Genomic DNA, 14067 nt, shown 5'->3' on the forward strand with positions numbered 1-14067 from the left:
CTCAGTAAACACTCGTCATAAATCTGCTTGTGTCAAAATAAAAGGTCTCATTCTCTGACGACAGGATTTATTTTTCATTCTCTCATAAACTCAAACAAAAGCAGACGTTTTGCTCGCGGCTGCTATTTGTGTAGTTTCACGTTTCACACATTCATTTATTAACGTGACAACGTCATGTGACTTCTGTGAAAATATCTGAACCAGAACCAGGACCAGAACCAGATCTGATGACAGAAGGTGACTCAGCACTGACTCATCACTCTGTTCACCCTCTCACCGATAACATTTTTTGCCATTCACCCATTCACACTCATTCACTCACACATGCAGAAGCATCGCATCAACATTTGTAAAATAAAAGCAACTATTCAGAAGCCAGAGTTTCACAGAATTTCAAAATAAAAGCGTTGAAATTTTCTTGATACAAAATTAATATATGACTAAAAATGATGGTGGGCCACATATGGACCTCGAGCCACGAGTTTGAGGAAGAGTCACATCATCATGTAGATGAGCCAACATGACACCAACTTCACACTCAAGCACCGTTTGAGTTTGTGTCATTTTAATGGAGTTTTTGTTAAACTGTTGTTTTTCTAAATCACATCATGTTAAAAGCACATCAAACAAATGATTGGCATTTACTCTCGTATTTGTATATATATATATATATATATATATATATATATATATATATATATATATATATATATATATATATATATATATGTATATATATATATATACATATGTATGTGTATATATATATATATGGTATTTTTTAACAAATATTCAAATATTCCTGGAAAGAATTTGTCTATAAACAGAAAATGAAAGAAAAAAAATATGCAGTAAATTTTTACAGTGTTAAGATAATACTAATTTCAATAAGAACCAAATAAACTCTGGATTTGTGTTAAATGTAACTCTTTTGAGTTCATTTTAAAACAATATCTGAGTTTATTTAATCTTTCCGTCTTAATTTAAAACTATAAGTGTTGATTTTAACACAAATCCAGAGAGAATTTGCTCTAACACTGAGAAAGTTGGTGCGTAAAAGAAGGATTTTAAATCACTTCTTTCTTTCCTTCTTTTTCCGGCGGGTTTTGCGAGTTTGTTTATCGTCTCTCTGTTGGACACATTCTTCATTTTCATCCCAGTAAAAATACACAGAGAACAGGTCACAAGTTCACCCTGTAGATCAACACTGACAGCCTCTGTGTGCGTGTGTGCGTGTGTGTGTCCTGCAGGTGCTGTCAGCACACACACACACACACACACACAGTCTGAGACAGAAAGACTGGACCAGGATGAAAATAATTCACATCAGTTTTTGTTGTTGTGGAAAAATGAAAAATTCATGACACTGGTTTTTTTTCATGATATAAAAATTTCCCCCTGAAAAAAACTAGACTTTTCTGCCGTATAAAAGTGAGAATGAAGACATTTCTTACATTGTCATCACTTTTGTCCTTTGTTTTAAGACAAATCACAGCGTGAACATGTGATTTACAAACATGTTTGAAATATATATCAGTGTAAGAACATTTGGCTGCTTTGTGTTTTTACAGTGCACAACCGTGAAACTAACACTGACCATATTTACCTTTGAACAGATTTGATTTGTCAGGAAAACGTAAATCTGCAGAAACTTTCAGACCGTGCTGCGTCTTAAAAACAGGAGTTTAGAATGTTATTCTTAAAAATCAAATTTTGCACTGTTAAAAACTGAAAAAAACTGGTGACAAATGAAGAAAGTTGCTCAGGTGTCACTCGTTAGATTTGACTTTACTTCAGTCTAATGAATGTGTTTTACTCTGACTCAGTAACACATCTGCTGATTCTGTAATAATCTCACATGTCTTAGATTAGACACACAGACGCTGTCATTATTAAGAGAAACGTATTTATATTCAGTACAAATAAGCGTTTTCTGTCAACGATGTGAACGTGTGAATGTTTTTGTCTCCACAAGAGGAAACACAAAGTCAAATCAGTGTAAAGAAGTTTAAAAGCAGCAGGAGTTCTTTCGTTGTGTGAAGTTTTCAGGTTTTACAGCAGAGACAGAAGAGGAGGACGGACAGGAAGACGGACTGTCCTCTGAGCAGACACGAACTCTGGATGAACTCACGCACACACACACACACACACACACACACAGAAGAACGTGGACGACTCCGCTAAACTGTCGAGGTTCAGAGGAGGAAGAGGAGGAAGAGGAGGAGGTGAACTTTAATAAAAACCTGAATGAAAGCAGCAGGCGAAGGAGGCGGAGTCAAACACACACGAGAAACACAAACTGCATCAAGTCGTGAAAGGTCAAGAATGAGCAAGAACAAGTTCAGAGGAGATGATCATCATCCCACAATGCACTGCTTTCAGATTTGCACCAATGAGTGAGTGTGAGACACACGGGAAGTGGAAATTTTAAGCTTTTCTCACAAAAAAAACTAAAGGACCAAACATGTTAAACTTCTGTTCCCAAGACATGTTACAAAATAAATAAATGCAATTGTTGTAAAACAAGAATCTGACTGGAGAGATGCAGCTCCCCCTGGTGGCAGCTCAAAATAAATCACTGTGACTGTATGTTGGATTATTCTTACAGTGAAAGCCATGATTTTGCTCGAAACTCCATTTTTTTCCCAAAAAGACATCAAGGAAAAAACATGATGATTGTTCACGAGAGTCGGAGGTAGAATACACACACACACACACACACACACACACAGTCGATGACTGTCACTATCACTAACCTTAACCAATAACCACAATTCAAATCTTTGTCCTAATCTTAACCAGTTCCTGCCTCATTAGGACCAGGTTCTGGTCTACCATGAGGATGAGGACTACTGGTCCTGACAAGGTCAGTGTTTATGACACACACACACACACACACACACACACACATTCCATTATTCAACAAAAACACTGATGTGTTCATGGACTCTGGTCAGACACATGTTTAATACAAAATCCGTGCGTGTGTGTGTGTGTGTGTGTGTGTGTGCGTGCGCGTGCGCGTGTGTGTGTCTCTTACCCGTCTTCTCTTTGATTTCACACAGCACGTTGAAAAGCGCAGGTTTCATTCTGTGACAGTTCAGCGCGTGTTTCCTGAAAAACATATAAGTGACTTCATGAGGATATAAATATACATATGTGTGTGTGTGTGTGTGTGTATAAAACAGCCCATAATAAACAATATTTGAGATTTCTTCGTCGTGTCTCGTGTGGTTTTTATTGGACTGAACTCTGAGTCTGTAAAAACAAATGAAGTCTGAATTCAATGTCATTTTTCTGTGATCAACAGTTGAAACGTCAGTTTCATTCAAATCTGAAATTCTATCTTCTTTTATTTTAGAAGAAAATTCAGACTCAGAGTTTAGTTTAAAAACCATCACATTTCTTTGGTTTTGTTGATTAAAGTCAGTTTTTCATCCAAATCATTCAATGTCAATAACATCATTATTGTTCACCTACATGTGTTTTCAGAAGGAAAAGGAAAGGAAAGCGTCTTTATTGTCATTATACAGCGAGGTCAGATGCAGGCTGTTATGTCCTGATGATTTAATATAACCTTTATATAAATCTATACATTTGTCTATTTATATCCCCTGATGGCTTCCTGTGAACGTTGTTACCATGTTTTGAAAGTTGTATAAATAAATATAAATATTTATTTTTATATTAATTGTTTTATTTGATGTGAAAAATGTAGTTAACATTTGTGTAAATATGAAATATTAAGCAGAAGGTTTAGTTTTTGTCTGATCTTAAAAATGACTGATTTTATTGATTATCAAATAAAAGTCATTTTAATGTTGAATTTTTTTCTTCACTTTTTAAATGTAATTAAATTCAAAATGATGAATAAGAATACACACACATATATATATATGAAGAAAATAAAGTCAGATATAACAGCTACAGGTCACATTTGTTGACTTTATGAAAAGTGTTTTTAATAAGTTTGTTTGTTTGTTGACTTATTTACAAACGATTTCAAACAATAATCCTCACATTAAACAACAAATTCCATGGAAATGTTTTATATCTAAAATATTATTGATGTATAAATATAGTTATTCAGCAGCGGCGGCTCTGGAGCCTCTGACAGCGGCTCTGGAGCCTCTGACAGCGGCGGCTCTGGAGCCTGTGACCGCGGCAGAGCTGGATGAGTTTTGCGGGGTTTCCTCTCTCTGTACCTGGCCTGCGCTTCGTCCAGACTCTGGTCAGTGATGGTCATGATTTGCTGTAAAATGTCTCCGATGTCCTGTTTCCTGCCGTCACCGTCCGCGGCTCCGGTGCCTTCCTGCATGTGCTGCGGCAGACCGGGGTGTCCTGTCATCCCCACCCCGGTGTGAGAGTGCATCAGCCTCGGCTGCTCGTCCATCTTCTGCTGCTGCTTCTTATCTGAACCCGTGAGCCGCTGAAATCCTGCACAAATTCATAAAAATGAAGAAAAAAAAAGCAGGAGGAGGAAAAACGTTGATGATAAAAATGTTAAAAATCCCAGTTGGTTGATATTTGCGCTGCGCACTCGCTGGATCCTCAGTGATTCTTGTCGCGCCGAGCGCGCGGAGACCGCGATCCTCCTGCTCTCTCTCTCTCTCTCTCTGTCTCTCGCTCTGTGTGTGTCTCTCTCTCTGTGTGTGTGTGTCTCTCTCTCTGTCTCTCAGCTGCTCGGAGCTGAATGTGAAATGTGATCTGAAGCTGCAGCTGAAGCTTCACTGGAACACAGACGTGTGTCTGTGCGTAAAAGCAGAGAAAGCTCCTCCTGATGTCACTTTACAGAGAAAAACACAGACAAGTGAGTGAGTGAAGGAAGAGAAGTGTGGATTTATTTCACCCACTCACTCACTCTCTCTCTCCCTCCCTCCCTCCCCTCCTCTCTTGCTTTTGTCATGTACAGTAGAGACAGAGCCCAGCAGCAGAGCACGAGCCTCAGACTCCGCCCACAGACATGATTGGGAATATAAGACCGTTTAGCTCCACCTTGAGGTGCCTCTCATGAAATCCACCATGGGGCAGGATCCACAGGATCCACAGCTGTGATGGACAGAGACTGACCTCTGACCTCAGCCAGAGTCAAGCATCTCCCTCCAAATCCAACAGGAAACCACTTCAGCTCCATGATTTACAGAACACCATCATCAGGACCAACACAAAGCTGTCGTATGTGAGTTTGGTTACTGTGTGAAAACAGGAGCCAAACGCACCGAGGGAGCATTTGTGTGCATACAGCAGCAGAGCAGGGTTGAGTGGGGTCAACACCACCTGCCATGCTTAAGTCTACAACATCTACGTCCAACCTGTCCTCCAACTGAAACCTAACTATGGGTCGTTTTGGGCGCTGGTTTTGAAAACGTAGACGTAGGTCGCAATTCCTGCATACGACCTATTTGTGCGTTTCATTGTCTCTCTACGTCACATGTTCACGTCTTTATCTCACTGTCAGACAACCTGAAGTTTGTAAATCACTCACTCTCCCACACCAAAGTCCACAGAGAAAATCAGTGATTTTAACATCACAGCACACAGGAGTTGTTGAGCTGCCTCCATCACTAAGTAAATATTTTGTTCACTTTAACCTCAGTGACACAAAGTGACCACACGAGGCAGCAGAGGACCAGCAGCTCCTGTGCCCCTGTGAGCTAAAATCACTGATTTTCTCTATGGACTTTGGTGTGGGAGAGTGAAGAGTTTGCACAGTGACTCAAATGTTGCCTAATGACAAGAAAAAAGGTATTGAACACATTTTGAAAACATCGTACACTTAAGCTGGCATTTATGTGATGAAGTGATTCTCGTGTTAAATGTCTAAAGCAGGGGTGTCAAACTCATTTTTGTTCAGGGGCCACATACAGCACAATTTTATCTCAAGTGGGCCGGACCAGTAAAAATAGTAAAATAATAGCATAATAACCTATGAACAACAAGAACTCCTTGCTTTCTTTCTCCTTTGTTTTACATTTAATGAAGGATATTTTTACCAAACATGACATTTCTTGAGAAATATAAGTGCAATTTCAACAATATCGTGCCTAAATGTACTATTTACACATCAAACTGGATCTAAAATGACACAAACATTTAGTCACAGGTATCTGGAAGAGAAAAATATTGTATTTGACATTACGTTTAGATTGTAATCGTAGTGTAAAATTTTAACAAATTCATCCTGTGGGCCGGATTGGACCCTCTGGCGGGCCGGGTCTGGCCCCCGGGCCGTATGTTTGACACCCCTGGTCTAAAGTCAGTCTTGTGTCCATGTGTGGCCTCATAAAATCACATTCACGCTGTTTCTTTCTTTCTTTCCTCACAGTGAGGACACGTCACACCATCATGAGCTGTATCATGTCATATAGACATGAATTTATTACACCTTTTATTTACTTCTTTATTCAAATTGTTTTGATTCAAACGCACCCTCTCGTGTCGCCGTATGCGTTTCTGTACAGTGACATTAAAGGTTATCTTATCTTTATTGTAAATAATGTGTCATGTCTCTGAGTGAAAACAAAGCCACATACTTGTTTAGCTGCTCGACATCGTCTCCTCTCGTCTGCAGGTATGTCGCACCATTCCACTCGGCTGACTTTGGCAGGATCCTCCTAATGTAAGGCGCTGACCCATGTTACTCAGCCAAGCAGCAAGACCTGAGAGTGTGTGTGAGTGTGTGTGTGTGTGTGTGTGTGTGTGTGTGTGTGTGTGTGTGTGTGTGTGAGTGTGTGTGTGAGTGTGCTAGTCCAGGCTGAAAAGTGCCCTTCAGGCTCAGCACTGTCTTCACTGCTGCGGTTGTTCTTCACAACCATTCTGAGGGAAGAGAAGGAGCAGAAACAAACCTCAGTGTGTGACTAAAGTATGAACAGCAGCGTGTAAATCTACATATACTGTACGTGTGTGTATATATATATATGTATATACACACACATATGTATATATATGTTTATATGTGTGTGTATATGTATATTTACTTCAGAACTCATATCTCCGGTGGGTTAATCTTAGAAATACCAGTTAAGTAAAGTAAAGAATGTTTTCATCTAAACGAGCAGCAGAGAGTGAGACGAGCTTCTGGTGGAATCTCACAAGCGTTATCTTTATTTTGAGACCAAGATAATTTACATAGAGCTTGTAATTGCAGAGTTATACGCTATTTAGTTTGGGCATTTCATTTTCAAACAGGGAGCCCAAAAAGAGGGTCAGGGAAGATGTACTATTGTATGCATTACATATTTTATTTCTCTGAGCCATGTTACATTTAACTTCCCACCAAATCCGTATAATCACGTCTGTGACATTATCAGATTATTACCAAATCTGAACGGGAACTTACTTGTGTGATCACCTACACATCACAAAAATAGGCAGCAGGAAGATGATCAAACTTAGAGATGAAGGAAACATTTCTCTAAATACAAAGAAACATCTGTTTGTCTGTTAATCTCATAATTCTCTAACAGTTACGAGATTAACAGGATGATTCACTCAGATCACTTGTGTGGACTGTGTTGAGTCTGAATAAGAAATACAAGAGATATATTTCTATAAAGTGCAGCTTCCACCTCTTCAAAAACTTGACTTGGTTCAAAATAAACTCAGCAACAATTTATTTGAATGAGTCTTTTTACCGTCTTTTGTGGGCTATTTCAAAAAAACATGAAACTATTCTGAAACCATCCTGAAATTTGAGGAAACACGAGTGGGATGTTGTTTGTGAACATTAGCAGATGTGAGTTTGACACGTCAGACTCTGTGACTCTCAGCCTCAGGTGGCGCTGCACTGGAAACCTGCAGCGAGCGCGTTTCCCCGCAGGAGCTCCGGCTTGAGCTCCACCTATGTAAATGTGGAGCAGAATATGTATGATGGATAATAGGGAGTGTGGTGAGAGCCCCCAACCATCTGCTGTGCTGTAGAATAATGACAATACCTGAGGGGTCTCTGTTACACCTACATCCATACCACTCCACAACATCTGCTAAGCTACGTTAGCGGCCGATTAGGAATCTAAATAACACTGTCAGAAATACGGGGACATTACAAGTCCATGTTACCCAAAATATCATCTAGGCTAATATAATATAATCCCTTGGGGAGGATTATTGGACCTCAGAGAACATATGAACCGAAGCATACGTTTATGTTCCCGAGCGATAGAAGGTCCAACATCACGAGACAGTGTTTGTAAACTTCACGCATGTTCACCACATTCACAGCGTTTGCTGGACTTTCAAAAGAAGGCTGAAATTGGATGATTTGCAGGACACACGGTGGAGCGGCGGTCAGCACTGTTGTTTCACAGTGCTGAGGTCTCTGGTTCGTTCCTGGTGGAGTTCTCTGGCTTCTTTTCACGCTCTAAGCATATGCTCCTTGGAGGTTAGAGATTAAAGACTTCAAATAGAGCTCCAGTTACTGACGTCACACAACCAAAGCGGCGCCCCCCTCTGGCAGTAAACGGCACTGTTCACCTCTATAGACGCATGTGGATTGTTTCGCGGAGTTTATTTAACAGCGGCCAATCCTATACCAGAATTAGCTTCACAGCTAATATGCATCTGTGGTCACTGGGCAGGAAAAAGAAAAACATTAGCACAATAATATATATAATAACACCAACTTCAGTACAGAGGAGGAGGTTAGTGACATGTATGGACCGCCAGGGTGAACGTATGAACGTATGAATGTCCCACATCTTTCCCCAGTGGGATTGTGGCAAACTGTGACAGTTATTAAAAGTAACAACCGTAAACTCGAACATCAGTGGTAAATATAACACCTGAGCTTTAGTTTTTAGTCCTCACTCCTGTCCTGACGTCTCGCTGACCTCATTTCACCCCAGAGGTCATGAAGGGGCGTGTTTTAAAGTTTTAAAGATATAATTTTGACCTAATTCACAACATAAAAAGACATTTCTATTTCCCTTTCTGTTCTTTTTCAAGAGAAATAAATAAATCCCAGCTTCATTTTATGTATGTTCTTCAGCTGTTTTTTGTTGTTGCAGATGTTGTTATTTGGTAACACATGACTGTACAGTAATGTTGTTCATCTTCATCGTCTTCTTCTTCTTCTTGTGTTTGGAGTTTGTTTGGTCTCTTTCTCTTTATGAGAACTTTTATTTTAAAGCAATTCTTCTTCCATGTGGATGGAACTTAAACAAACACCTCTTCACTTCACAGAAACAGTCAGTTTATATAAACCAGAAATAAAAGCCTCTTTACATGGTGTCATCACTGCAGCACTTTCAGCCATGTTGTCTATTTGAAACTAGATGTGAAACATGTTGTTACATTCACGCGTATTTCACTCAGACTGAATGTGTCAGAATCCTTTTCCATTAGTGCCTTCGCTGCACAGGCTGAAGAAAAGGAGGGTTTATCTACACAACCTCATCACATGGTGTGACCTGAGGCCTGGAGTAGAAAGGTCTCCCTCTCTCTCTCCCTCTCTCTCTCTCTCTCTCTCTCTCTCTCAGGTGCCATGGAAACCAGCACTCCTCTGGCTGCTCGTCCTGTCGTCCTCCACTCGCCCTCTGTGTTTTTGCTCATGTCGATGTCTGTGCAGGGTTTTTTCTCAGGCCTGTTGAATGTCTGTGTTCACACATAAACAGGTTCTAAAACGAGAGCGAGAAACTGCTCTGTTTGGATTTAACTCACCGTGGACACTGATGCACCAACTTCATCATCATCACCATCATCAGCTGATGAGACGCTGATGAGAGCTCTAATCTTTACAAACTGTGTCTGAACGTGAACAATGCACAATCTGTTAACGAGGGATAAGATTTTTCTGCTTTTCACTTCTTTTCATCATGTCAGAGAATGTCTGAGTGGACGATCAGAACACCAACCACCTCCAACCATCGGCAACAACTTCCAACCATTGCCAACCACCACCAACCACCTCCAACCATCGCCAACCACCACCAACAACCTCCGCACCGGACCTGTCATCTCCCTTGTAAAAGACTATCGCTGAACATTGGGTTAAATAAACGGCATTACTGTCTGCCTGCCTCCGTGTACTGCATGGGTCCTTCCCTGACTCATTACACCAACCACCTCCAACCATCGCCAACCACCACAACCATCGCCAACCACCTCCAACTACCTCCAACCCGCCAACCACCTCCAACCATCGCCAACCACCATCAACCATCGCCAACCACCTCCAACCATCGGCAACCACCACCAACCATTGTCAACCACCTCCAACCAGATCAAGAGTTTCATGTTTTTTATTCAACAGTTTATTCAGTCTTCAAACTTGGCATGTGTGAGCAGTGATGTTGGATGTTGGATAAGAATTGAAAGAGATATCGGTAGAAATGTGAGATACAAGATAATATCACTAAAGATGCAGGTTCTGCACTAGTGTAACTTAACATATATGTCTACATTAAACAAAAGCTTGGATTCCGTACGATAATATACAATATATATGTATATGTATATACATATACATATATGTTTCTATAATGGTGAAAATATAGTATATATTGACAGTATGATGATTTTTGATTTATCATGCTATATTCAATTTCCTTATTATTCAGTTTTGAGGTAATTCAAATATACTCATATTTGTTTAGTTTATTATTACCAGCATTATGTATTAATTATTTATTACTTTATTCATTTATACTGTGATTTTGGGTGTATATCTTATTTTATTTCTCCTTTAATTTACTTATTTAATCAGATGTGGATTTATTTATTGCATATATTTTATTTGTGTTGATAGGAAACAGTTTGATGGAGATGTAATAGTTGACACTTGGATACCAATAAAGAAAGAATCATCCTCTAAAGAAGAGAATCACACTCCCGATACAGTGTCAACCTTTTCACAGAAAGGTTACTGACAGTCTAGTTTCCCTTCACACACCAGCAGCTGCATTCACTTTACTCCCATTCATCTGAGTTCCTGTCATATTTCTTACAATATTGTTTACCTCTCGTGTCAGTTTCCACACACTCTACGCTCCGACCGCTGAGCTGCTGTGAGAGGGAAATGCTCTCTAACTGAACTCTGAAGAAAACCCCCCTCCTTTCTGTCAAATTCAACCACTTTAATTCTTGCACTGCTGAGATGTAAATGAAGCTATAATCAAATCCCACTGCCAAAGACCATGACCACCGCCAAAGACAGAAAACCCCTGCCAAAGACCATGACCTCCACCAAAGACAGAAAACCCCTGCCAAAGACCATGACCACCTACAAAGACAGAAAACCACTACCAAAGACCATGACCACCGCCAAAGACAGAAAACCACTGCCAAAGACCATGACCTCCACCAAAGACAGAAAACCACTGCCAAAGATCATGATCCCCGCCAAAGACAGAAAACCACAACCAAAGACTGTTGTCAAGGACTGCTGCCAAAGACCGCAGTTAAAGACCGCCAACCAACACTGCCAAACACCCACATCTACTGTCAAAGCCTGCCAACCGCCACCAAAGACTGCCAACCACCACTAACGACCAACAAACAAAAGCCCCTCCTTTCTGTCAAATTCAACCACTTTAATTCTTGCACTGCTGAGATGTAAATGAAGCAATAATCAAATCCCACTGCCAAAGACAATGACCACCGCCAAAGACAGAAAACCCCTGCCAAAGACCATGACCACTGCCAAAGACAGAAAACCACTGCCAAAGACCATGACCACTGCCAAAGACAGAAAACCACTGCCAAAGACCATGACCACCAAAGACAGAAAACCACTGCCAAAGACCATGACCACCGCCAAAGACAGAAAACCACTGCCAAAGACTGCTGTCAAGGACTGCCGCCAAAGACCGCCGTCAAAGACCGCCAACCAACACTGCCAAACACCCACATCTACTGTCAAAACTTGCCAACCGCCACCAAAGACCGCCAACCACCACTAACGACCAACAAACACCCACATCCACTGTCAAAGACAGCCAACCACCACCAAACACTATGCATCTGAGTTCCTGTCATATGTCTTACAACGTTGTTTATGTCTGGTGTCAGTTTCCACACACTCTCCACTGTGAGAGGGAAACGCTCTCTAACTGAACTCTGAAGAAAAAACCCTCCTTTATTTTAAATCCCACCGCTTTAATTCTTGTTCTGCTGGGCTGAGACGTAAATGAAGCTATAATCAAAGTCCAAGATAAATTAACAGGCAAGTGTTGACTCAGCGTTTTGTTGCCTTGGCGATCCATTGACCCTGAGGGCCGGCAGGGAGAAAATTGAGAAATGCTGGTTTTAATGTCTATCCAATATATACGGCATCTATACCTCGAGATGGGGCCGAGCAATCAAGCACTAATCCATTAGACAGAGATGTTTTTCAAAGATTGACGCGTTATTGTGCTGCTGTCTGCACTGGCTCACGTTCAAGGTTAACCTTTTAGAGACGCCTGATTGTTGCTAGAAGGTTAAACAACACATTAACATGCATTAAAATATTAAATTATGACTCCATTTACTGTATGAGAGGAAAAACAACAACATAAAAAAGGCTTTTAAAATTATGAAGGCAATTGATGAAGTGGGTGGAGAAGCAGAGGTGGTGCTTCTTCTTTTTTTGCACGGGGGGAAAAACATGGCTGCGGAAGTAAGATGGTTTTCTAGGAGAACTAGGTTCTGCTTTTATTGCCGGGTTAATGAACTGATGCTGAGGTCAAGTACTGAAGCCTCTGCAATTAACGCCACTTTTTCCATAAGAGTGGGCTGTGATATAATGACGAGGATTAAAAGAAAAAGCTACAGCCATGTTTCATTCTCTGTCGTTTGTAACTTTGTAAATGTTTACTCGCTCTGTTGATATTTCTTTATACTCTTTTGTCGAGTTCTTTTTCTTTCACTTACTCTTGGTGTCTTTCCATGCATGAAAACTCACCAAACCTGGTGTTTATGTTAGGACCTGCGATAGTACCCATCGGACCAAGTTTCAGGAATTAGAGTAAAAAAGACTTTTTCACATTTTGTGTCCCATTAGCTGCAACAACAGGCTTCCACACAGATACCCTCACTGTCTTTTAATATGCAAGTTACCACGGCAACCACGAGTAGAACGCTGTATTCCAAAGAACACACCAGTGTGTGCAGTCTCGACTTTCATTGCATGATGGGATTTCTCCTTTGACTTAAAGTGGGGCAGCATCTCCAGTCCTTCAATTATCTAAATGGATGAGATAGAGAGTGAGTGTGTGCTGCCTCAGTGTCTCTCACGCTCACATTAGTTCATTAGTTATTGTGGAGAACGAGGCAGAGGTTGTACTTCATCAAACAGACAGCAGGTGTCACTATTTCACACTCTGTGAACGCTGTTTGTCCTGAAGACGATGTCACTCATGACTTCGCATCAGCTCAATGTCTAGTCCAGTCCAGTTGAGTTCAGTTCACAGTCCACAGTCCACAGTCCAGTCCAGTCTGTATCAGCTCAACGTCCAGTCCAGTCCAGTCTGTATCAGTTCAACGTCCAGTCCAGCCCGGTTTGGTTTGGTCAGTCCAAACCAGTCCAGTCCATTTAGTGTTACCCTTTGTTTGTCAAAAGTTGTAAAAATCACAAAAACTCAAAGCTTCCACACAAACAAAATGTTTGCATGTTTTTGTTTGTCTACGTAAAACAGTGGTCTGGTCCTTAATGGGCGGAGCTAGATGCATTTGAGTTTGTGATTGGTTGACAGAGAATCATCAGTTCTGAATGACAAAGGTAACAAATCATAACAAACAGAAGATTCAAGGTTGTTCATGTTTGTTTTTGAACTAATGATCAACACACAGCTGTCTTTGTCGTCATGGACTCTCACTTATGATGTCACTGATGCAGGAGACACAAGCCAGATCAGGGTTTACGTTCCAAACCGGACCGTAGTGAACTGAGCTTTACCACCAACTGAGGAGATAGATACAGAAATCACAGCTGCAGGAGAAAAGATGGAGGTGAAGAGAGGATGAAGAGAGGAGAATAAAGACAGAGAAGGAAACGAGAGGAGAAGCTGTCAGTGAGAATCAGCATCACTGAGCAGGTGAAGAGAGATAAATGTCAAAGGACTCTCGGCGAAAAATAAAACAACAACAAGC

At 40.8% G+C, this 14067-nt stretch overlaps 1 protein-coding gene across 3 annotated transcripts in view; it reads right to left on the reverse strand.

Annotated features, from left to right (window-relative positions):
- Positions 1-4631, reverse strand: part of pbx1b (pre-B-cell leukemia homeobox 1b) — a 66761-nt gene extending 62130 nt beyond the window's left edge. For all 3 annotated transcript variants that reach the window (XM_044014904.1, XM_044014903.1, XM_044014905.1), the window contains exons 1-2: positions 4206-4631; positions 3041-3114 (exon numbers count right to left, since the gene is read on the reverse strand). In XM_044014904.1, coding sequence (XP_043870839.1) covers positions 3041-3114; positions 4206-4393 — 262 coding nt within the window. In that variant the 5' untranslated portion in view covers positions 4394-4631. The remainder of the gene's footprint in view (positions 1-3040; positions 3115-4205) is intronic.
- Positions 4632-14067: the final 9436 nt, after the last annotated feature.

The sequence above is a fragment of the Solea senegalensis genome, unplaced genomic scaffold, assembly GCF_019176455.1.
Source record: "Solea senegalensis isolate Sse05_10M unplaced genomic scaffold, IFAPA_SoseM_1 scf7180000012646, whole genome shotgun sequence".
In the NCBI taxonomy this organism is placed as follows: Eukaryota; Metazoa; Chordata; class Actinopteri; order Pleuronectiformes; family Soleidae; genus Solea; species Solea senegalensis.